The sequence below is a fragment of the Pelophylax lessonae genome (assembly GCF_965119305.1).
Source record: "Pelophylax lessonae genome assembly, chromosome: 4".
NCBI classification, from domain to species: Eukaryota; Metazoa; Chordata; class Amphibia; order Anura; family Ranidae; genus Pelophylax; species Pelophylax lessonae.
This window is the reverse complement of record NC_138771.1, coordinates 197,139,921-197,165,527: the sequence shown is the minus strand read 5'-3', so window position 1 is coordinate 197,165,527 and position 25,607 is coordinate 197,139,921. Positions and strand designations below refer to the sequence as shown.

The following is a 25,607-nucleotide window of genomic DNA, read 5'->3' as shown; positions in this document are numbered from 1 at the left end:
TATCCCCCAATGCAGCCTCGCCAGCGCAGTGTTCCCAATGCAGCCTCGCCAGCGCAGTGTCCCCAATGCAGCCTCGCCAGCGCAGTGTCCCCAAAGCAGCCTCGCCAGCGCCATTACATTGCCCAGATCGTCCATATATTTTAAAAAAAAGGCCAGGCAGCACTGAGGCAGAGGGGGGCGGGCCGTGCTGAGGAGAAGCGAGTACAAGCCGCCGCTGTCATCTGACGTCCTGGCGCCTATGATAGACGTCACACATCCGTGTCCCGGAATTGGGCCACTGTGCTGTCTATCATAGGAGGAGGGACTTCTTATGACAGCAGCTGCTCGTCCTAATTCTGCTCCGCCCAACCCTTTTTTTTTTTTTTTACTATATATCGGCATATAACACGCACAGAGTCGCACGATCGCGCAATTGTCAGTCAAAGTAACACAGTGCTGTATCGCAAAAAATGGCCTGGCCATTAAGGGGGCAAATCCTACCGGGCTGAAGTGGCTAAAGAATGTGCATGTGTATGTGAGAGACAGCAAGGAGCCAGCAGGGTTTAGTAGATTTATTTCTAAAGGAATCAGATTTTCCTTAAGAACTTAGCTGTAAGAAGTTTTAATTTACTATTATTCAATATTACACCCAATGCCACCCCCCTCTCTGACTGTCTCTCAGACCATCCCTGTATTTGAGTGATGATTTTGGGAAGCACAACGATCAATGAAGACTTGTATTCTCTTAGGATTGCTGGAGCAGGAACTTGTATAATAATTGATAATACAGAGTATGCAAAGCTCATGTGGGAAAACACATTCAATATTACACAATTGCAATTAAAAAATAATTAACCTTTGGAATTCTTCACACTGCAAACATGCAGAAAGCAGCAGAGTAACAATCCTCGATAATACACGTTCACCTTCTGCCTACGTCAGTTGTAAACATGTACGTAAGTTTCATCTTCATAGCTTATGATTGCCTTCTTTACTAGAGCCTAGAACTCTTGAAACTCTTCACCGCGCTACTAAAACTGTGTTTTTGTCATTTCTGGGTTTGGAGATGTTTTCTATCACTGGCAGGACCTTGTCCTGCCAATGGTGGACTTTAGAGGCACTCACATAAAAAGATATTAAAGATATTAAATTATTATTAAATCATAATAGGCGCCATAGTCTATATTAAAAAATACACAATACTCATATACGTGTCACAAAAAGTGGCATAATGTTTTGTCTCTGTAACGGGACTTCACACAGAGGATATTTGATGTAGAAGGTTGGACCTTTAGACTTTAAGAGTCTAAAGTATATTAACCAAATGTAACCAAGTTTAAAAAAAAAAAAAGTCACAGAGCGCTTACAAATGATCGCAACGAGCGATTTTCTTTTGTGAGCGATATGTATAGAAAAAACATGCTAGATGATCCTGCCAGAGACTCAGCTTGCATGTCGCTTTGATTGGGTGACAACACTTGGCACTGTTCCACTGAAATTCCAAATCAACGTTGTCACCCTTGTGTCCTCATGCCTTTGCTGGAATACAGGAGAACATATTGACGTACCCAACATTCACAGAGTACCATGATCTTTCAATAGCCCCTTCATTTCACACCTCCATTGCTGGAAGAACATTCAGGGAATCATGGGAGATATCGTTTCTGTAGCTGGCTGGAAGTCATAGAGGAGTGAGGTGTGGACATGGCAGCTAACTACACACCTTTACTGGAAGTGCCTGGAAACATCAACACTGCATTACCAAAAAAACACAATGAATCAGGCTGGAGTTGGTTACAGAAGTAGGTATTGCAATTGATAAACATGGCAGCTGGACTTTTTGGTAATATAATAGAAAAGAAGGTTAAAGAATATGTTACCCCAACATTTCCTACTTCTGATATGTGTCTGTTGTACCATGTATTTGTGTTAAAAAGTATCCTGTTCTCTTTGTATAGCTCCTTTTTGGGAAATACTTGTCGATCCTGCCAGCCCCCTTGCTTTCCTATTTCAAACTGACCATGCTAGGCATGGGAGCACATCCATACCAGCTTTTTAAGTTTTCTGGCTATCCTGGGAGCACAGCCTTCAGTGATCAGAAGTGTGTTGCCTGCCCCCTCACATGCCAATCACTGGGAAGCTCAGTGTACTGCTGCTTCTCCACCCTCAAATCCCAATGCCCTTTATGCAGCTGGGAACAGAGATTGCGATCACCTATAAAAAGAGAAAAAAAAACAAAAAATAATGTTTTTCAGATATATGTATACACAGAAGTATTTTGCCTTTAAATTCTATTTTAAACTGAATAGTTGTATATATACACTGCCAGCCATAAAAAAAAGTCACCACCAAAAAAAAAGGTCACGCACTATTCCTTTGGCTTTACGGCATGCATTCGCTGTGGCATTCTTTTAATAAGCTTCTGCAATGTCACAAGATTTATTTCCGTCCAGTGTTGCATTAATTTTTCACCAAATGATGGGAGATTTGGACCACTGTGCAAAGCCTTCTCCAGCACATCCCAAAGATTCTCAATGGGGTTAAGTTCTGGACTCTGTGGTGGCCAATCCATGTGTGAAAATTATGTCTCATGCTTCCTGAACCACTCTGTTTAAGCCCGATCAATCCTGGCATTGTCATCTTGGAATATGCCCGTGCCATCAGGGAAGAAAAAATCCATTGATGGAATAACCTGGTCATTCAGTATATTCAGGTAGTCAGCTGACCTCATTCTTTGGGCACATGCAGTAACTATCCAACAGTTTAGTTAGTTGCTTAGTTAATTCCAGGTGGCGACTTTGGCCAGGCAGTGTATATATATATGTACACTCTATATTGCCAAAACTATTGGGACACCTTCCTTTACACCACATGAACTTTAATGGCATCCCAGTCTTAGTCCCTTAGTCCATAGCGTTCAATATTCAGTTAGCCCACCCTTTGCAGCTATAAAAGCTTCATCTCTTCTGAGACAGTCATGTTGGAACAGGAAGGGGCCATCCCCAAGCTGTTCCTACAAAGTTGGGAGCATGAAATTGTCTAAAATGTCTTCGTTTGCTGATGCTTTAAGAGTTTCTTCACTGGAAATAAGGGGCCCAGCCCAACCCCTGAGAAACAACCCTACGTCATAATCCCCCCTCCACCATAACCACAAAGCAAGGTCCATAAAGACATGGATGAGCGAGTTTGGGGTGACTGACCTGCACAGAGTCCTGACCTCAACCAGACAGAACACCTTTGGGATAAATTAGGGCAGGCCTTGTCATCCACATCAGTGCCTGACCTTTACAAATGCCCTTGTGGAAGAATGGTCAAATATTCCTATAGACACACTCCTAAACCTTGTGGACACCTTCCTAAAAGAGTTCTTATAACTGCAAAGGGTGGGCTAACTTAATATTGATCCCTACAGACTAAGACTGGGATGCCATTAAAGTTCATGTGCGTGTAAAGGCAGGCATCCCAATACTTTTGCCCCCCCCCCCCAAAAGCACCTTGTCATGGGAAGGGTGCTTTTGGGTGTCCCCCCCAAAGCACCACGTTGATGGGGACAAGGGCCTCTTCCAAGCAACCCTGGGCTGTGGTTGGCCGGGTACTTAGGGTGGGGGCCTAACACAGGAAAGAGTTTTTAACAAGTCCTTTATTAAAAATAAAAAAAATTGTGTCCCTCGATGTAAATCCATCGTCAATCACGATGCCCACCGGACCCGAAGATAAAAAAAAAATTTAAAATGCTTTGCCTCCTAAGAGGGTGGCCCCGCCCCTTGCTTATAAAAGAACTCTCAAAGCCAAAGATTGGGCATACGGAGGGTAGCCTCTTAGGAGGCGAAGCGTTTTTAATTTTTCTTTCTATTTTTCGGGTCGGCGGGCATCGTGATTGAAGATGGATTTACATTGAGGGACACTATTTTTTTTTTTTTCTTTTTAATAAAGGACTTGTCAAGAACTGTTTCCTGTGGTTTTTACTTTTTTTGGTAAATGAGTAGGGGTACAATGTACCCAATACCCATCCACATGGGGGGGGGCAGGATCTGGGGGCCCCTTGTTAAAGGGGGCTCCAGATTCCGATAAGACCCCCACCCGCAGACCCCCACATCCACAGCCCAGGGTTGTTGGGAAGAGGCCCTTGTCCCCATCAACATGGAGACAAGGTGCTTTGGGGGGACACCCAAAAGCACCCTTCCCATGTTGAGAGCAAGCGGCCTGGTATGGTTCAGGAGATGGGGGGCACTCACTCGTGCCCCCCTTTCCTGGCCTGTCAGGTTGCATGCTCACATAAGGGTCTGGTATGGGTCTTGGGGGGGGGGGGCATGCCGTTTTTTTTTTATTTTGACATGGAGTTCCTCTTAAAATCTATACCAGGCCTTTTGGGGACCGTACACCTGTTTTTTTTTTTTTTTTATTCTATACTAGGGCTCCCCTTAACCACTTAGATACAGGGCAATTTCACCCTCTTCCTGCCCAGACCAATTCCAATTTTCAGCTTTCAGTGCTCATTGGCACCTATGGGAAATCTTGGTCAGCTTGACATGGCACTGCTCCCTGTCTTTAACATTGGCGTCTATGGGAAATCTTGGTCAAGTTGACATGGCACTGCTGATGAAACATAAGTGACAGGGACACTAAACTTGGGGGGCACCGAGAGGGGACCCAGAACTACAATATAACTATACACTGGAGAAGTGGAAAATGCCTGTACACTACACTGACTGCACTAAACTGACTGAACTCACTATCCATTAACTACCTGCCTAATCTCTATTGTCACACACTATACATGACTGCCGTGTAAGAAGCAGCATTATATAGTGTGGGGCATGGACCTAGCCCCTGAGCCATGATTCTGCCTTTGGCCAATCATGGCTCTCACAGTACATTGTGCTGTGATTGGCCAAAGCATACAGGTCAGGTGCATGCTTTGGCTAATTATCAGCAATCAATGCACTGCAACAGCGCAGTGCAATGTGGGGTGCTCATCGGTGGGCGAACTTCCTGCCGAGCGCCCAATTTGTTTGTGAACACACGAACGGCTGATGTTCGAGTCGAACTTACCTTCGACTCAAGCAAAGAGCCCATCCCTACTCACACCATAATCCGCCCTCCACTAAATGATTTGGAGGGTTGGTCCAATACTTTTGGCAATAAAGTGTGGATGAGAGATTTTGGCGTGGAGGAACATGACTAAGTCTGCACAGAGACCTGACCTCAACCTGATACACCTTTGGGATGAATTAGAGCAGAGACTGCGAGCCAGGTCAAACATTCCCAGAGACACACTCCTAAACCTACTGGACAGCCTTACCAGAAAAGTTGAAGCTGTTATACAGTGCCTTGAAAAAGTATTCACACCCCTTGACATATTCCTCATTTTGTCATGGTACAGCCAAAAACATGAATGTATTTTATCGAGATTTTATGTGATAGACCAACACAAAATGGCACTTAATTGTGAAGTAGAAGGAAAATGATAAATCATTTTTAAAAAACTTTATAAATAAATATCTGAAAAGTGTGGCATGCATTTGTATTCAGCCCCTCTGAGTCAGGACTCTGTAGAATATCCTTTCGCTGCAATTACAGCTGCAAGTTTTTTGGGGATGTCTCTACCAGCTTTGCACATCTAGAGAGTGATATTTTTTGCCCATTCTTATTTGCAAAATAGATGAAGCTCTGTCAGATTGGATGGAGAGAGTCTGCAAACAGCAATTTTTAAGTCTTGCCACAGATTCTCAATTTGATTTAGGTCTGGACTTTGACTGGGCAATTCCAACACAAGAATATGCTTTGATCCAAACCATTCCATTGTAGCTTTGGCTGTATGTTTAGAGTCGTTGTCCTGCTGGAAGATGAACCTCTGCCCCAGTCTCAATTCTTTTGCAGACTCTAACAGGTTTTCTTCTAAGATTGCCCTGTATTTGGCCCCATCCATCTTCCCATCAACTCTGATCAGCTTCCCTGTCCCTGCTGAAGAAAAGCATCCCCACAACCTGATGCTGTCACCACCATGTTTTACGGTGGGGATGGTGTGTTCAGGGTGATATGCGGTGTTAGTTTTCCACCACTCATAGCATTTTGCTTTAAGGGCCAACAAGTTTAATTTTGGTCTCATCTGACAAGAGCACCTTCTTCCATATGTTGTGGATGCCCCCACATGGCTTCTCTCAAACTGCAAATGGAATTTCTTATGGCTTTCTTTCAACGGTGGCTTTCTTTTTGCCACTCTTCCATAAAGGCCAGATTTGTGGAGTGCACAACTAATAGTTGTCCTGTGGACAGATTCTCCCACCTGAGCTGTGAATCTCTGCAGCTCCTCCAGAGTTACCATGGGCCTCTTGGTTGCTTCTCGGATTATTGCTCTCCTTGCCCACAACTGCCTGTCAGTTTAGGTGGACGGCCATGTCTTAGTTTGCAGTTGTGCCATACTCTTTCCATTTTTGGATGATGGATTGAACAGTGCTCCGTGAGATGTTCAAAGCTTGGGAATTTTTTTTTTATATGACCTAACCCTGCTTTAACCACTTGCCGACTGCCTAACGCCGATCTACGTCGGCAGTCAGCCCCTCACAGGCAAAGTGACGTAGGGCTACGTCACTAGCTTGTGAGGGTCTAGGGAGCGAGCGCGCGCCCCCGGAGGCGCGCTCCCGCGTGGTCACGGACCCCCCCGCGCGTGTGACCAGCGGACCCGATGTCCGCCGGTCACTCGGCGATCGGCGGGGGAGAGGGAGAATGTCAGGCAGCTTGTGTAAACAAGCTGCCTGTCATTCTCCTCGCTGTAAAGACACTGATCACACGGATCTACTATGTAGATCCGTTGATCAGTGTCCTTACAGCTCAAGCCACAGCCAATCACAGTAGAAAGCACGCCCCTAGGGATACACACAGCCCCTCCCTTCCAAATAAAGTTAACCCCTTCACAACCAGTGTATTTTTACAGTAACAGTGAATATGTATAGCACTGATTACTGTAGAAATGTCACTGGTAACCCCAAAAGTGTCACAAATGTCAGTCAAGGGTCCGATCTGTCCGCCCCAATGTCGCAGTACTGCAAAAAAAATCGCAGATCGCCGCCATTACGCGTTAAAAAAAAAAACAACAAAAATGACAAAAATCTTTCCCTTTGTTAGTAAACGCGATAACTTTTGCGCAAACCAATCAAAATACGCTTTTTGCGATTTTTTTTTACCAAACATATGTAGCATAAAACAAATTGGCCGAAAATTTTAAAAAATTTTGATTTTTACTTTTTTTTTGGGGGGAATTTCATATAAAAAAATGTGAAAAATATTGTTATTTTTTCAAAATTGACGCTCTTTTTTTGTTTATAGCGCGTGATCAAAAAATCACACAGGTGATCAAATACCACCAAAAGAAAGCTCTGTTTGTGGGAAAAAAAGGACGTCAAATTCGTTTAGGTACAGCGTCGCACGACCGCGCAATTGTCCGTTAAAGTCACGCAGTGCCGAATCGCAAAATACCCCCTGGTCAGGAAGGGGGTAAAATCTTCCGGGGCTTAAGTGGTTAAACTTCTCCACAACTTTATCCCTGACTTGGCTGGTGTGCTCCTTGGACTTCATTATGCTGTTTTTTCACTAAGGTTCTTTAACAAATCTCTGATGGCTTCACAGCATTGCTGTATTTATACTTATTTATTTATTTGTGAAAAATTTTGAAAAGTATTTATCATTTTCCTTCCACTTCACAATCTTGTACCACTTTGTGTTTACACATTGTGTCTATTACATAAAATCCCAATAAAATAAATTTACGTTTTTGGTTATAACACGACAAACTGGAACATTTTAAGGGAGATGGATACTTTTTCAAGGCACTGTAGCTGCAAAGGGTGGGCCAACTCAGAATTGAGCTCTATGAACTAAGACTGGGTTGCCATTAAAGTTCATGTCTGTATAATAGTTTTATATGTACAGCATTTTTCATTTAGTAAAAGCACATATTCAATAAACAAATTCAAAAAATCGAATTTCTCCATAAAGCGTATATTGATTGGTTTGCACAAAAGTTGTAGTATAGCGGGACTGTGATATTGCAGCAAACAGTCAGACACTAACTGACATATTTACTATTTTGTGGGAACCAGTGGCACTAATACAGTGATCAGAGCTAAAAATATGCTCTGTCACTGTACTAATGACACTGGCTGGGAAGAGGTTAAACATCTATGGCAATCAAAGGGTTAACTGTGTGCATAGCCAGTGTTTTTACTGTACTATGTGTACTGCTTTTACTAAGGGAAGTGATGGATTTTATTTCCTGCTTTGCAGGGACACAAAATTCATCCCTTTCCCCAGGGCCAGTGCTTAACTATTTTGCGCCCTAGGCAAGACTAACACTCCCCCCCCTCCCCTCACCCGCAGGTGACAGGATCAGAGAGCATAGACTCACCAGACTCAGCAGCTTTGTTCAGAGTCCCACCTCCTCTCCTCCCCAGTTGTACCCACATCCTCCGCTGACCTCATGCCCGCCTCCTCCACCTCCGCCGCTGTGCCCTTCTTAACAGGCTGAGCTGCTGCTTACCTCCTATGCAGAAGTCATGATGGACGTCCTCTACGGCTGCTGCTTTCTCTGCAGTCAGTCAGCGCCCCAGCCCTGTGTAGAGCCCTTCGTGTTCCCTGGCCAGGCTAACAGGGAAGTTAGTGGCCCATGGCTGCGTCTCCTGGGCAGTAGTGCACCCTAGATGGCTGCCTAGTTTGCCTAGCGGGAGCGCCAGCCCTGCCTTTCCCCCTATCAGAACAGAGATCTGCCTTGTTTACATGGGAAGATCTTCGTTCTGTGTCTGCCTGACGATCGGTGGGTGCCAGCAGACATCCAGTACCCCGCACCCGCAGATCGGCTTCTGCTGTGAGTAATCACAGCAGAAGTGGGGGGCTGGTGGCGCATGCGCGTGTCACCTAGGCGGAAGTGCAGAATCACGTATATATACGTGATTCTGCACAGGAGGGCCGCCCTGTAGCAGTGTATCTGCTATAGATCAGTCCTTAAAGCTGGTCATACACTAGTTTGGTTGTTATAAAACTATTTAATTATTGAAAAGCCTTTAACTCTATCAGCACCATGCCGTTTAAATGTGCATTTGTTGTGTCCTTTGGCAATGCATTTCTGGCTGATGTTTACATTTTTGGAAAATAGATACAATATATATACTTTTTAACGAAAAGCTCTTTTCCGGACAGAGATTTCAACCCTGTTTGTGTGACAGGAACGGGGGCGGGGGGTTCTGCTTTTTCAACCTATGTGTCTTGCCAGCTAAAAAGTATGTTTTTTTTATTGATAGTCCTCATGTGAACTGTAATAAATGTTATGCTATAGTCCTCACAGTCTTTTATTATGTTTAACTAAAATGAGTCATTTTGACTTCTATTGTAGATGTTCCTCTCAGAAAGCTAAGAGAATTGCCTTATCTTTCTTCCCTATTATTTCCTGGCTCCCCGCTTATCGATTTAAGGAGTGGATTCTCAGTGACATCATATCAGGAGTTACAACAGGGCTTGTAGCTGTATTACAAGGTGAGTTCGCCTTATGCAAATACATTAAAAACATTTTAGAAAATGTTTGCAGGCACATTCATCCTGCTGCATGCAGATTTAAAGGGTCCGCGGTCCAAAGGACCCCGAGAACTTGTTAACGAAAGTGGATGTGACAATCTATGTGGCAACCACTAGGGGCATGTTGTGGCACCTAAGCAGAGTTGTATAAAGTACTCGAAACCCATACTTGAGTAAAAGTACAAGTGCTCGATCAAAAAGTGACTTGAGTAGAAGTGGAAGTGCTCGATCAAAAAGTGACTTGAGTAGAAGTACTAAAGTATTCAACATTTTTTGTACTTAAGTATTGCAAGTAGTTTTTTTTTAATTTTGCTACTCAAGTACTGAAAGTAAAAGTACCCGTAGTTTTGAAAAAAAAATTGCTACTCAAGTACTGAAAGTAAAAGTACAAGTACTGTGTTATGTAGTTATTAAATAAAGAAGTCAAAAGTTTTAACATCATATTGTTTTTTATTATTTCAAATACAGCTTTTATTTATACATACAGTAGGATTTATTTTCGTATGCGCTGATAATACACATGTTTTGAGCTTCATGAATCCTGCCATCTACTGTTCTGGCAGTGGTAATTTTTATAATAGTAACGAGTAACTATGCAGCACAAAAAAAAAAAATACTGGAGTAGAAGTATTGAAATCATTGAAAAAATGTGGTGAAGTAAAAGTGGAAGTAGGAGAAAAAAATTCTACTCTAGGAAAGTACAGATACCGCCTTTCGGTACTTAAGTACAGTAGTGAAGTAGTTCTACTTAGTTACTATACATCTCTGCACCTAAGTCCTCTCTCCTTATAAAAGGTTGTGGTGAAGAACCCAGGCCTGTCAGCATCAAGCCTGGTGTTTTTACAGAAGTGCATTATTTTTGGGAACCCCTAACAAAGCATGAACAATTTTAAAGGCGATGTGACTTGATAAATTCACAGCAGAGAGGTGCATGTTTGCTGGGTATACTAACCTGTCTGCTTGTTGTCCTAGGCTAGTAACATCAGAAAGGGGGCAAATAAAAAATACCAGTACTAACCTGCTACATTTCCAGTCTCACAATTACTGCTCAAAGCTGGTGCTTATATGCAAAATGCATTATAAATACAAGAAATCTGGAGCAAATGTCAGCAAAGGTGCACTTGGCGAATGTGCAGTAATATACATCCGGAATGTATTCACAGGGCTTCACTTTTTTAACATTTTGTTATGTTACAGCATTATTCCAGAATGGATTAAATTCATTAATTTCCTCAAATTCCTACAAACAATACCCCATTATGACAACGTGAAAGAAGTTTGTTTGAAAACTTTTCAAATTTATTAAAAATAAAAAACAAAAAAAAAAAAAACCCATGTACATACTGTACAGTAAGTATTCGCAGCCTTTTCTCAATACTTTGTTGAAGCACCTTTGTCACCAATTAAAGCCTCAGGTCTTTTTGAGTATGATGCTACAAGCATGGCACACCTATTTTTGGGCAGTTTATTCCATTCTTCTTTTCAGGACCTCTCAAGCTCCATCAGGTTAGATGGGGAGCGTTAGTGCACAGCCATTTTCAGATCTCTCTAGACATGTTCAATCGGATTAAATCTGGGCTCTGGCTGGGCCACTCAAGGACATTTACAGAGTTGCCATGCAGCCACTCCTTTGTTATATTGGCTGTGTGCTTATGTTTGTTGTCCTGTGTGAAGGTGAACCTTCGCCCCAGTCTGAGGTCCAGAGTGCTCTGGAGCATCAAGGATTTCTCTGTACATTGCTGCATTCATCTTTCCCTCAATCCTGACTAGTCTCCCAGTTCCTGCTGCTAAAAAACATGCCACAGCATGATGCTGCCACCATCATGCTTCACTGTAGGAATGATATTGGCCAGGTGATGAGTGGTGCCTGGTTTCCTCCAGACATAACGCCTGCCATTAAGGCCAAAGAGTTTAATCTTTGTTCCATCAGACCAGAGAATTTTGTTTCTCATGGTCCAAGAGTCCTTCAGGTGCCTTTTGGCAATCTCCAGGCAGACTGTTATGTGTCTTTTACTGAGGAGTGGCTTCTCTCTGGCCACTCTACCATACAGGCCTGATTGGTGGAGTGCTGCAGAGATAGTTGTTCTTCTGGAAGGTTCTCCTCTATCCACAGAGAAACACTGGGGGTGTGTCAGAGTAACTATCGGGTTCTTGGTCACCTCCCTAAATAAGGCCCTTCTCCCCCGATCACTCAGTTTGGCCATGCAGCCAACTCTAGGAAGAGTACTGGTGATTCCAAACATCTTCCAATTACGGATGATGGCGGCCACTGTGCTCATTGGGACCTTCAATGCTGAAAAAATGTTTCTGTACACTTCCCCAGATCTGTGCCTCGATACAATCCTGTCTCTGAGGTCTTCAGACAATTCCTTGGACTTCATGGCTTGGTTTGTTCTCTGACATGCACTGTTAGCTGTAGGACCTTATATAGACAGGTGTGTGCCTTTCCAAATCATGTCCAATCAACTGAATTTGCCACAGGTGGATTCCAATCAAGTTATAGAAACATCTTAAGGATAATCATTTGAAACAGGATGCACCTGAGCTCAATTTTGAGTGTCATGGCAAAGGCTGTGAATACTTATGTAGATGCAATTTTTCCGTTTTTTATTTTTAATAAATTGCAAAGATTTTAAACAAACTTCTTTAATGTTGTCATTATGGGGTATTGTTTGTAGATCTTTGAGGAAAATAATACATTTAATCCATTTTGGAATAAGGCTGTAACATATTCAAATGTGGAAAAAGTGAAGTGCTGTGCATACTTTCCGGATGCACTGGATATCAGCTAGCAAATGTTCCAGTGAATGTTTATAAATTTGACTCAAGGTATTATAATTAGCAATGGTGTATTTGCAAAAAAAATGAAGAAATTAGTCTTTTGTATTCATTTTCTATTTTCAAGTCCAACATTTTTCTCCCACTAAAATATTCAGAAATTAAAATATCCTATGAAACATACACTATATTGTCAAAAGTATTGCGACACCTGCCTTTACACGCACATGAACTTGAATGGCATCCCAGTCTTAGACCGTAGGGTTCAATATTGAGTTGGCCCACCCTTTGCAGCTACAACAGCTTTAACTCTTCCGGGAAGGCTGTCCACAAGGTTTAGCAGTGTGTCTATGGGAATGTTTGACCATTCTTCCAGAAGCGCATTTGTGAGGTCAGGCACTGATGTTGGACGAGACTGGCCACTTTAATTCATCCCAAAGGTGTTCTATTGGGTTGAGGTCAGGAATCTGTGCAGGCCAGTCACGTTCCTCCACCCCAAACTCGCTCATCCATGTCTTTATGGATCTTGCTTTGTGCACTCGTCCAAATCATTTGGTGAAGGTGGGATTATGGTGTAGGGTTGTTTTTCAGGGGTTGGGCTTGGTCCCTTAGTTCCAGTGAAATGAACTCTTAAGGCGTCAGCATATCAAGTTATTTTGGACAATTTCATGCTCCCAACTTTGTGGAAACAGTTTGGGGATGGCCCCTTCCTGTTCCAACATGACTGCGCCCCAGTGAACAAAACAAGGTCCATAAAGACATGGAGGAGCAAGTTTGAGATGGATGAACTTGACTGGCCTGCACAGAGTCCTGATCTTAACCTGATAGTACAGGGGTGAATTGGGATGAATTAGAGTGAGATTGTGAGCCAGGCCTTCTTGTCAAACATCGGAGCCTGACCTCACAAATGTGCTTCTGGAAGAAGGGCAAAAAAATTTCAATAGACACACTCCTAAACCTTGTGGACAGCCTTCCCAGACGATTTGAAGTTGTTATAGCTGAAAAGGGTGGGCTAACTCAATATTGAACCCTACAGAGTAAGACTGGGTTGCCATTAAAGTTCATGTGTGTGCAAAGGAAGGTGTCCCAATACTTTTGCCAATATAGTGTATATCTATAACAAAGAGTATTTGAAGGCTAACTCCACTTTTTGGACACTTGTATTTTTGGTGTAACATGGGGAAAACTGGACCCTCCTCCTACTCCCAAATCATTCCCTCCCCAAAAGCATGTGAAATTTGCAGCTGTGCGGGCCTCTGCCTACATGACCTCATCATTCGTTTACCATTGCCACCATGACATATGGACTTGCAGTTCCAAATAAATTGTGATGCTAGTCCATTGACTTTTCCTCCAGCTCTCCAACTGAAAGCCCATTCCCTGTATGGGAAGAGAGCTGGGGGGGGGGGGGAGTCTGTAGCAGCTTGGCATTGCACCCATGGTCCACTGATTGTGGTTGCAATGATTTGCAGGCTAATTTGCAAAAACATGATAAATACACATGTTTTTTCTTATCCTTTAAATACATAATTTTCAGGAATACATGTCTTAGTGCTGGTTCACACCAGATGCAGTCCAGTGCATTTTTTTTCTGCAACAAAAAAGCACTGGAACGGAATGTGGTGTGAACTGTAAGCAAAAACGCAACCGGAACACATGCAGAGTTCATTTTTTGTGCTGTGAACTGGCCCTTGGGCATTTCAGCAACAACTGTCTGTTAATTGTACAAACATCTATATACAATTTCCATTTTGTAGTTTCAGTGATCAGGATAGCTGTGTGTTTGGGCCATATGCATGCAGGTTTTTTTTTTTTTTTTTTTAGTAATTCAAGCATGATTTAGAACTGTGCTGTCACATTTAAAAAAATTATAACTTGTGTTTGTGTTTAAGGTTTGGCTTATGCACTTCTTGCAAATGTCTCGCCTGGCTATGGATTATATACATCATTCTTCCCCGTTGTAGTCTACTTTTTCTTAGGAACTTCCAGACATATATCAGCAGGTAAGTTACATACCAAAATAATATTAGAGATGTTTGGTGATAGTCAGTAAGTATGTAGGCAGGGCCACTTGCCCTGCGCCCTGCGGAGTGCGTTTATCAATGCCTAGGACCAGGCAGGGACTGCTGTCATGGGAAAGTCCAACATTAAGACCCCTTTTACACTTGTACGACCTGAAAGTCACACATCTTTGAGGCAACTTTGACGCAACCTAAAGCAATGCCTGTATAATCTTGAGCTCTATGGACGTCAAGTCACATCAAAGTTGGACCAAAGTAGTGCAGGGAAGTCACACAGATATGAATGGTACTCATGGGAAATCATGGGGTACGACTTGTCATGTGACGTTGCAGTCCAGGACAAGACGCACAAGTGTGAAAGGGGCCTAAGACAGTTCCCCGAATTAGAGATGAGCCATCCCGCTGTGTGCAGTAAAAGTGCAGAATTCATCTAGAAAAAATACTATGCCATGTCACTCCACACTGATGTATGTTGCATTAGGAGGGACGCTGCTGAGCCCATGCCTCCTCCACCAGCTCAGTGTACCTCTATTACTTCACTCCTAGTAACAGAATGGGGTACCCGCGGAAACATAGTGCAGACCTCATACATGCACTTGTTAACTCCTTCCTTCCCATACTCATGTGACCAGCTCAGTAACGCAGGTACTCTTGCAATTGCTACTGGAAAATGACCACTTGGGAGGGAGCCAGAACATCGACCCCCTTGCTACTGGAGGACCTGTCAACTTTACCAGGTACCATGCCTAATGACTGGCTGTGTTGTGTCTTGAAGTAATGCTTGCTTACCCACAGTAACTATATTGCTTCTCTACCTGACTTGCCAAGTAGACTGGTTGTTGTAGCAGCTGAGCTCCATACCCCACATGTGCTTTACAGACCCTGGTTATTTTGATATTTTTTGATATGCCTGAACCAACATGCACCCCATTGAATAACCTCAGATCAGGCTCAGCACAGTTGATGCATCTTTACTGAAGAACTTTATAATACAGTCCAACATAGTTACATAGTTAGTCAGGTTGATAAAAGACGCCATCTGGTCCAACTGGTTCAACCAACAAAAAGAGAAAAAAAAAAATAAAAACTGTTTTGAAAACCCAACCATACAATGCCATATACACAATCCTATACCCGCAGTTGATCCAGAGGAAAGCGAAAAAACCCAGAAAAGCATGATCCAATTTGCTACAGCAGGGGAAAAAAATTCCTTCCTGATCCCCCGAGAGGCAATCGGATATTCCCTGGATCAACTTTACATCAAAAAATAATTTTAGTACTCACTTACTGTATATTAAGTACACCCAGGAAAGAATCCAAAACTTTTTTAAAGCAATCTAGTGAGCTAGCCAGAACCACCTGTGGAGGAAGTCTATTCCACATTTTCACAGCTCTTACGGTGAAGAAACCTTTCCGTATTTGGAGACGAAATCTGTTTTCCTCTAGACGTAAAGAGTGCCCCCTTGTCCTCTGTGTTGACCTTAAAGTGAACAACTCAGCACCAAGTTATCTATATGGATCCCTTATGTATTTATACCTGTTGATCATATCCCCCCTTAATCTCCTCTTCTCAAGAGAGAATAAATTCAGTTCCTCTAATCTTTTCTCATAGCTGAGCTCCTCCATGCCTCTTATCAGTTTGGTTGCCCTTCTCTGCACTTTCTCCAGTTCCCCGATATCCTTTTTAAGAACTGGTACACAAAACTGAACTGCATATTCCAGATGAGGTCTTACTAATGATTTGTACATGGGCAAAATGATATCTCTCTCTCTATGGAGTCCATGCCTCTTTTAATACAAGAAAGGACTTTGCTTGCTTTGGAAACAGCAGCTTGGCATTGCATGTTATTATTAAGCTTATGATCTACCAGAACACCCAGATCCTTCTCCGCTATGGATTCCCCCAGTTCTACTCCACCTAGTATGTATTATGTATGCATATTCTTAGCCCCAAAGTGCATAACTTTACATTTATCAACATCAAACCTCATTTGCCAAATAGTTGTCCAATGAAACAATGCATTGAGATCAGCTTGTAAGTTGGAGACATCTTGTAAAGAAGTTATTCCACTGCAAAGCTTGGTGTCATCTGCAAAGTCTGAAATGGTACTTTTAATCCCAGACCCTATATCATTTATAAAGGTATTAAAAAGTAAGGGTCCCAACACTGAATCTTGGGATACACCACTGATAACCTTAGACCATTCAGAGTAAGAATCATTAACCACTACTCTCTGAATTCTATCTTTTAGCCAATTTTCTATCCAATTACAAACCAATCTTTCCATGCCAGTAGACTTTACCTTACACATAAGCCGTGTGTGGGGAACTGTGTCAAACGCTTTTGCAAAATACTACGTCCACAGCCATCCCTCTGTCCAAGGTTTTACTTGCCTCCTCATAAAAAGAAATCCGGTTTGTTTGACAACTTCATGAATCCATGATGTCTGTTGTCTGTTGCTCAAAATATTTTTTTCCAGCAAGAACTTATATATGTGGTCTTTTAATAAACTCTCCAGTATCTTCCCAACTATAGAAGTTAAGCTAACAGGTCTATAGTTACTTGGCAAAGACTTTGATCCCTTTTTAAATATAGGCACCACATTGGCCCTACACCAATCCAATGGTACTATTCCAGTCCTTAACGAGTCCCTAAAAATTAGAAATAAAGGCTTTGAAATCGCAGCGCTCAATTCTTTTAGGATGCGTGGGTGGACAGTAATATTATCATGGAGTCTCTAGCATCCTCTAATTGGCTGCCCAGGTGTACCTCAGAAAGGTAGAAATCCATTACGCCATTTACGATGTCTTGGATGTTGTTTGGAACCCTGGTGACCCCAACGCACTGCAAGGTGCAGCAGTGCGGCTCTAATGCAAACACAGCATGTGCGGCCCTAGACCTCAGCCCTCTCCCTTTTTATATCGCAGGTTGGCAGACTGGAATCAAAAAGCCTGGGAACTGAAGTAATCACATGAACTCTTTCCCCCCTCAGCCTGAGCCAGCCATTAACTAACTAATACACCTGTATGCAACCTGCCTACAGGTATAGATTGTATAAATAGATAAAACACAGGTTGAAATGTCTGATCAATTCTATTATACTTTATATTTTTAGGCCCTTTCCCTGTTGTGAGTCTGATGGTTGGCTCAGTTGTAGCTACACTTGTACCTGAAGATAAATATGCAAATACAAACTCTACTATCACTAACTCTACTGCTGAAGATTTACTGAATGATGAACGTATCATTGTAGCAGCATCTCTAACGTTCCTGGTTGGAATTATTCAGGTCTGTATGATCATAAAAGAATGATTTCCAAGTACATGCAAAATTAAAATCTGCCATGATAGATCAACCCAAGACCCGTGGTGTCGTCCCTCGGAAGTTATGCCCCCCTCTCCTCCTCTCCCCCCGCCAAGCCAATTAGAAAGCGCAGCGCAATTCGTGCATGCGCAGTAGGGAACTGGCTGTGCAGCCAAAAGGCTTCACTGCCGGGTTTCCCTTAGAACGAATGGCGGCGGCAGCACCCGGCAGCCGATCCAAAAATCGGCTCTGGTGCTGACATTGCGGGCTCCCTGGACAGGTAAGTGTCTATATATTAAAAGTCAGCAACTACAGTATTTGTAGCTGCTGACTTTAATTTTTTTTTTCCCCAGCTGGAACACTGCTTTAAGCAGAGTGCTGTAATAAATCGTGAGTGAAAAAGAGTAATGATAAGTGATTAAACAATAAAAGTGATATTACCCTTATATAATGTGCTGTAGCAATAAATCTTACACAAAAATACACGTAAATTCAAATTAAAGCAAATAAATGTGTATATGGCAAAAAATAAATAAATATATATATATATATATACAGTATCTCACATAAGTGAGTACACCCCTTACATTTTTGTAAATATTTTATTATATCTTTTAATGTGACAAGACTGAAGAAATGACACTTTGCTACAATGTAAAGTAGTGAGTGTACAGCTTGTATAACAGTGTAAATTTGGTGTCCCCCAAAATAACTCAACACACAGCCATTAATATGTAAACTGCTGGCAACAAAAGTGAGTACACCCCTAAGTGGAAATGTCTAAATTGGGCCCAATTAGCCATTTTCCCTCCCCGGTGTCATGTGACACATTAGTCTTACAAGGTCTCAGGTGTGAATGGGGGGCAGGTGTGTTACATTTGGTGTTCATCACTCTCACTCTCTCATACTGGTCGCTGGAAGGTCAACATGGCACCTCATGGCAAAGAACTCTCTGAGGATCTATCTGAAAAAAAGAATTGTTGCTCTACATAAAGATGGCCTAGGCTTTAAGAAGATTACCAAGAACCTGAAACTGAGCTTCAGCATGGTGGTTAAGATCATACAGTGGTTTAACAGGACAGGTTCCATTCAGAACAGGCCTCGCCATGGGAGGTGAGGAGTACAAAGACAAGTGTGTCTTGCCTACAGTCAAGCATGGTGGTGGGAGTGTCATGGTCTGGGGCTGCATGAGTGCTGCCGACACTGGGGAGCTACAGTTCATTGAGGGGAGTATGAATGCCAACATGTACTGTGACATACTGAAGCAGAGCATGATCCCCTCCCTTCGAAGACTGGGCTGCAGGGCAGTATTCCAACGTGATAACAACCCCATACTCACCTCCAAGACAACCACTGCCTTGCTAAAGAAGCTGAGGGTAAAGGTGATGGATTTGCCAAGCATGTCTCCAGACGTAAACCATTTTTGAGCATATGCAGGGCATCCTCAAACAGAAGGTGTAGGAGCGCAATGTCTCTAACATCCATCAGCTCTGTGATGTCGTCATGGAGCAGTAGAAGAAGACTTCACTGGCAACCTGTGAAGCTCTGGTGAACTCCATGCCCAAGAGGGTTAAGGGAGTGCTGGAAAATAATGGTGGCCACACAAAATATTGACACTTTTGGCCCAATTTAGACATTTCCACTTAGGGGTGTACTCACTTTTGTTGCCAGCGGTTTAGACATTAATGGCTGTATGTTGAGTTATTTTAAGGGGACAGCAAATTCACACTGTTATACAAGCTGTACACTCACTACTTTACAATGTAGAAAAGTGTAATTTCTTCAGTGTTGTCACATGAAAAGATATAATAAAATATTTACAAAAATGTGAGGGCTGTATTCACTTTTGTGAGATACTATATATATATATATATATATATATATATATATATGTTTGTGTGTGTGTGTGTGTGTGTGTGTCTGTGTCCAAACTGTGCAATGTTAATTAACTAAAGTTTCTGCAATCAAATGGGAAAGTCACTCATTTATTTCACCAGTGAATAAGTTCCAATCTTAAGTGAATGAACAACTGATATCAAAAGTGTTTCTTTATGTACACCTCAATATCTTCATGTAATCTCACAATCCTGTGTCCCGCCGACACTCTGATAGACAGACACTCACCAGCTGAAATTGCCTCTCTTTTTGCAAAGCTTCTAACTGTGTCCATTTTCTCCTACTCTCCAAGATTAAACACTGGTTTTGTGTGCTGCTGCTGCAGTTATTTTCTTAAAGTGCATGTCCACTTTTGCAGCCAAACACAAAAACACCTATATTTTCCTTGTTACCTGTTCCCATTAACATAGCATAACCTAAAAAAAAAAAAAAAAAAAAAAATATTTCAAAATTGCAGCTTACCTTTTTAGATTCTACAGAAAAATCCTACATAGTTCTCTTTGTTTTTAAAAGGGACTGTGGAACTAGGTTTGTCATATTTAACCTGGTTTGTATTGTGCTGGCAGATCTCTTTATCAGTTGTAAACAAGAAAACTATATTTGAACGCTGTCTTTTATAACAAAGGGTTAAAGATTTAGAAGCTAGCCTCCTGCATTACATGTTAATGAGAGGAAGCGCAGCTTGCCCTAAGACTTTACTTTAAGACAAAGTCACTCTGAAATTACTGGGTAATACTTGCAGTCTGCCTTGACACTTTCTCCTAGGAAACATCTAAAAGGTAAGAAATATTTTTTTAAAAATTTTATTTTTAGGTATGCTTTGTGAATGGGAACACATACCCACATATACAACAAACATATAGTTAATTTTTTTATTTTTTATTTGACTGTGAAAGTAAAAATACTGTTTAAGCAACATATATATATAGAAGCCTACAAACTACAAATTATTTTGCGTGTTCTGGAAATTTTATAGATAGGCAACTTCTATCCTCATAATGATTAGCGGTTCCAAATTAAGATTAACTGTTTTATTTTATTTGATGCAACTTTTATACACATGATTATGTAGGTATCACATTAATATTATAAAGTTGTACTTTTATGGTAACAAGAGGCGTAACATAGGCAGGCTAATTCTAATCAGGACTCCAAAGATTGCAAACATTTAATGAAAACATTATTAGTGCTGTGCGCACAGTGGGTATAGTGTGCAATACATAATACAATAATATACCGAATTTACAAATTTCCTTTACAATATTCCCTCTTTTGATCAATATTTTATTCACTAACCATATCTGCTATCACCATTAACCTTGAACCTCCACACACTTAGGTAGAGGTAGTCCCGGCAAAAGAGGCAAACTTCATTGTGGAGAATGTAATAGCTGAGAGTAGCTTTTTCATTACAAAATGACTTTCCGTTGTTAAAAACAAATGATTGCTAGAAAAAAAATATTTACAGAGAAATTGGCTGTACACTCCTGTGGCCAGAATGGCCTTGTAACTTAATTGTGGACATGCATGGAAGACGTATAAAAGATAATATAACTTCAACGTTGCTGAACTACTTTTTAAAATCACATTAATATATACACTGCTCAAAAACATTAAAGGAACACTTTTTAATCAGAGCATAACATCAAGTCAATTAAACTCCTGGGATATTGATCCAGTCAGTTAAGAAGCAGAGGGGGCTGGTAATCAGTTTCAGCTGCTTTTGTGTTAATGAAATTAACAACAGGTAGACTATATGGGAAACAATTAGACAAGCTCCAAAACACTAATGGTTTTACAGGTGGAGGCCACAGACATTTCTTTTCCCTTCTTATCTTTTCTCACTGTTTTTCACTGGTTTTGCATTTGGCTAGGGTCGGTGTCACTACTGATAGCATGAGGCGATACCTGGACACTATAAAGGTTTAAAATAGAAAAAACAACTGCGCTAATCCAACCAAAGTATATGTGTGAAGCAGCGACTTCAAGTGTGACCAACACCCCAAAGAACAATAATAAATACAAGTCACGCTAAAAATGATCAAACATTTAGATGAAAAATGTATTTCATGCAGTGAAAATTAATAAATAAATTGTCCATAAAGTCCATGAAGAAATAAATATAATGAACGTGACTGGTGATATACGTGTAGATGAAAGGCTTACCGGAAATCAGTAAAAACCGTGCCAAATGATAGCATCAACTCCAGAAATTCGGCAGAGGCTATACACGATAGATCTCACAATCTCAAACAATCCCCTCAATGGTAATGTTGTATGTGGAAAAAAGTTTATAACGCCATAGCGTAAAACCAAAATAACAGATGGGAAAAAGATATTGCACTCTATATATAAATGTAGCACCAAAACTTCAGTGATAATAAAGTGCTCATAAAAAAATAAAAAAAGTGAATTAACATGAAATCCAAGTGTTATGGTATGGGGTAAGTGAGACGTCCACCACCAAGACAGACCAATAAGGTACTCCTTACCAAATGTAAAAAGTGACAGGCTAAATGATAGATCCAGACACCTCCACCGATATGAATGCAGTTTACCAGAAAAGAATAGTATAAACGCTCATAGAGAAAATCCACAAAGGATCCTAAACATGCTAGAGCCGTATCCTCAACACCAACACTAAATATCCTTACCAGATGATGGTATAAAATAGGCGGATAATGATGGTAGATGTATGCAGAGGACTGAAGACCAGATCTCATATACCAGCCAATGGGGGCTCAGGATTTGAGAACGATGTAGACAAGTTTTCAACCATAAAATGAAAGAAGGAGGGCCATAGCATAAAATCCCACAAAATGTATTTAAAAAGAAGAATCACACTTACAATATTGGATGAACACTAGGCAAGGGAGAGAAGAAACAGCCGCCGGCCGGACGGCTCCGTTCGCCCGTACTTCCTGAACGCTGGTGAGGGTGAGGGTAACAGTGCCAAAATTCAAGGGATTTTTAAACTTAAACAACATCCTTAATCTCCAAGAATAATCAATACATATCCACTATTTAAAGGTCATGTAATCTATTTTTCATTAAATAATTTCTTACTGTCTCCTCCTTGTAACATCCTCCACAAGCTCCTGAACCTCTCCCTCCTCCCCACTTTCCTTTGTTTGGAACATGTGGTGCAGATTAGTCATGGGAACTGCTCTATGCACTCTACAAATCCCATGGTTCATAGTGCATCTCAGGAGTGGGAAAAAGAGGGTGGTGGCTATGTTCCTACATACAGTAGGACCATAGAGAATGAACATAGATAGCCGCCTGGGAGCTAAGATCATAGCAACAACAAAAAAAAAAGAAGATATTTCTAGATTTGGAAGAGATTGAGGACTGAGAACAATAGAAGTTAAGAATACAGTTAAGTTAGGAATAGTTAAGAACACATATTGAAGGCCTACTTTGGTCCAATGCGGTATAACTATGCTTTAAATCTTCCCGTAGCGCTATCGTCCCTCACTACATAAAACTTTGGAATAAATGTAGGAAAGATTGTCTACTTATCTCTAATCCCTCCCCAGGAGCTAAGCTTTTGGGAGATCCGCGATTTAAATCAGCTTATCTCTTCCCAAACAAATTTCAATGGTGGATTGACAATAGCGTTACCAAACTATCTGATTTTTATATAGGTGGGAAGTTTACCTCCTTCATTTCTCTACAAATATCTAAAAAAAAATCACCCTGGCTGAACAACAAAATTTTGATCTTATAAAATCATTTTTTTAGATATATTACCTCAAACTCTCTGGATCCCCTTTAACTATATTTGAACAGATATGCTTTAAAAACCCAAGAGGTAAAGGTCTTATATTAATACTTTATAATGATCTGAATACCTCTAACAATATGGACAAACTGCCATATATGCAAAGGTGGGAATTAGAACTAAATACTCAAATCTCAATATCTGATTGGTCTGCTATGTGGGTAAACATACATAAATGCACCAAATCTCTAGCAGTTAGGGAAACAGCTGTGAAACTTTTCACAAGGATGTATTATACTTCCTCCCACCTAATCACAATCTTTCCAGATGTTTCCCCTAACTGTTTTAGAGGGGGCTCTCTCCCTGGCATCATTTTACACACCTTCTGGTATTGTGATCATCTAGCTCCAACGTGTTATTACCCTTTTAAATCAACTACCTGGTAAAATATTACATTAACTCACCTAATTTGTCCAAAAAATCCCAGATATTCACCCATCCCTTACACAGCTGATTCATACCATTTGTGTTGCCACACACTGGACAATAGATCTCCATTGGAAGGAGACATTTGTACCATTCTCACAAGTATTACCAAGAATAGAAGAGATGAAAACAATGGAAAGCATTCACCACTCAGTAAACAACTCCAAGAAACTTTTTGATTTCAAATGGACACCATGGTTTATTTATAAAAATTCAGCGATCGCATAGATTACGTGTATATATATACTTCTTATTGAAGTACCCTAGTATTCTACTTTTTTTTTTTGTTTTATGTAAGTAATTAAGATATAGGTCAACAATAGTTATTTTGGAGTAGCTTTACACTATATGTGATGATATTACATTATATTCGTACTATTATATATTCTCTTCTAAAATATTCAACAATATCATATATACCTTTGTTCCTTACGATTGTTACTTCACTTGTTTCATGTAAGACAAAATGTATTTTCTCAATAAATAGTTTGTAAAAAAAAAAAAAAAAAAAAAAGAATATATATTGAATCAATTTTTTTCTTTTAAACCAGAGTTTAGTGTCACTCCATGTCAAGCTCCCTATTAAAAAAATAGTGCCTGGACAATAAAGAGTTAACATATGCATGAACAAAGTGAGAACACAAAGTAATATTGAAGTGAAATGCATGATTTAGGCTTGAACCTTACAAAAATCTATTGGACCAAACATCTAATTCTTATAAGTTGTTAGTAACAGAAATAAAAATATTTCTATGTTTTACATTTCTGTTTTAGTTGAATGAACTTATGATGCTATTATTGTTTATTATATTTTTTTGCAGTTGGCTTTAGGACTTCTACGAATTGGCTTTATAGTCATATATTTGTCAGAGCCCTTAATTAACGGTTTCACAACTGCTGCAGCAGTTGAAGTTGTGGTGTCACAATTAAAATATGTTTTTGGAGTTAAAATTCCTTCATTTAGTGGACCACTGTCCAATTTCTATGTAAGTATGGTTGCTATTGTACGTTTATAATGATAGATGTTTACAGTGTTTTTATGAAAGTCCTCTACTATACATGTTATTCTAAATGGACACATAGGGTAATAAAAACCTGAGGCTCTAACCTTCGCCCCTATCCCCAAGAGGGTAATGAAATAAATAAAATAGGCTTTGATCTGTGCTGCCTCTGCTAAGTAATCACTAAAGGAAAATCAGTAATTTTGACACCTTCTCTGTAGCATCTCTGTAGTAGAAAAGTTTGTGGACACAGCAGCTTTCAACAGGGCTACATACCTGGACAGTGCAGATAATTCATCAAAATGGCTGATTCCACAATCAGTTTCCTATTACTCTGCCACACTAAAGGTTCGTACACACTTGACGGAAATTGGACGAAATATCCTCCGATTTTTCTCTCTCTTGCTCAGCGTTCATTACCGTTTTTAGTTGACAGTGCATAATGTTCACAAAATTTCTCGTCCGATTTTTTTTTTTTTTTTTGGGACATTTGTTCCTAGACTTCCGGGTAGTCAGAAACTTCAGATCATGCGCGGTCTTTCCTATCCGATTTTTCGCAGACGTACTGCATACACATTAAACGAAAAATTGGTCGTCTGGGGACGGACGATAAAAACTTTGGTGTTCGTCCCTTCGGTTTTTTTCGTTGAAAATGTCGGCATCGGCTGCTGAAAGTTGTGTACACACTACCCGAAAATCGTACGATTTTACCTCGGACAGGAATTTTCGGCAGATTTTCTACTAGTGTGTACCCCACTTAACCCACGCCAATGGGTGTGTTAATTAGTGAACGGCTGCATGTACAGATGCTATTCTCTTAGTTGACGGACTGCTATTCAGTGTTTAAAAGTAGA

At 40.9% G+C, this 25,607-nt stretch overlaps 1 protein-coding gene across 1 annotated transcript in view; it reads left to right on the top strand.

The window, feature by feature from the left end:
• The window catches only part of LOC309552586 (chloride anion exchanger-like), a gene marked incomplete at both ends in the record, with an annotated part of 80,313 nt that overhangs the window by 14,100 nt on the left and 40,606 nt on the right, over nt 1-25,607 (top strand). Inside the window, 4 exons of the mRNA XM_082253533.1 lie at nt 9,365-9,504; nt 14,214-14,324; nt 17,459-17,631; nt 24,574-24,738. Of these exons, the coding sequence (XP_082109659.1) occupies nt 9,365-9,504; nt 14,214-14,324; nt 17,459-17,631; nt 24,574-24,738 (589 nt within the window). The remainder of the gene's footprint in view (nt 1-9,364; nt 9,505-14,213; nt 14,325-17,458; nt 17,632-24,573; nt 24,739-25,607) is intronic.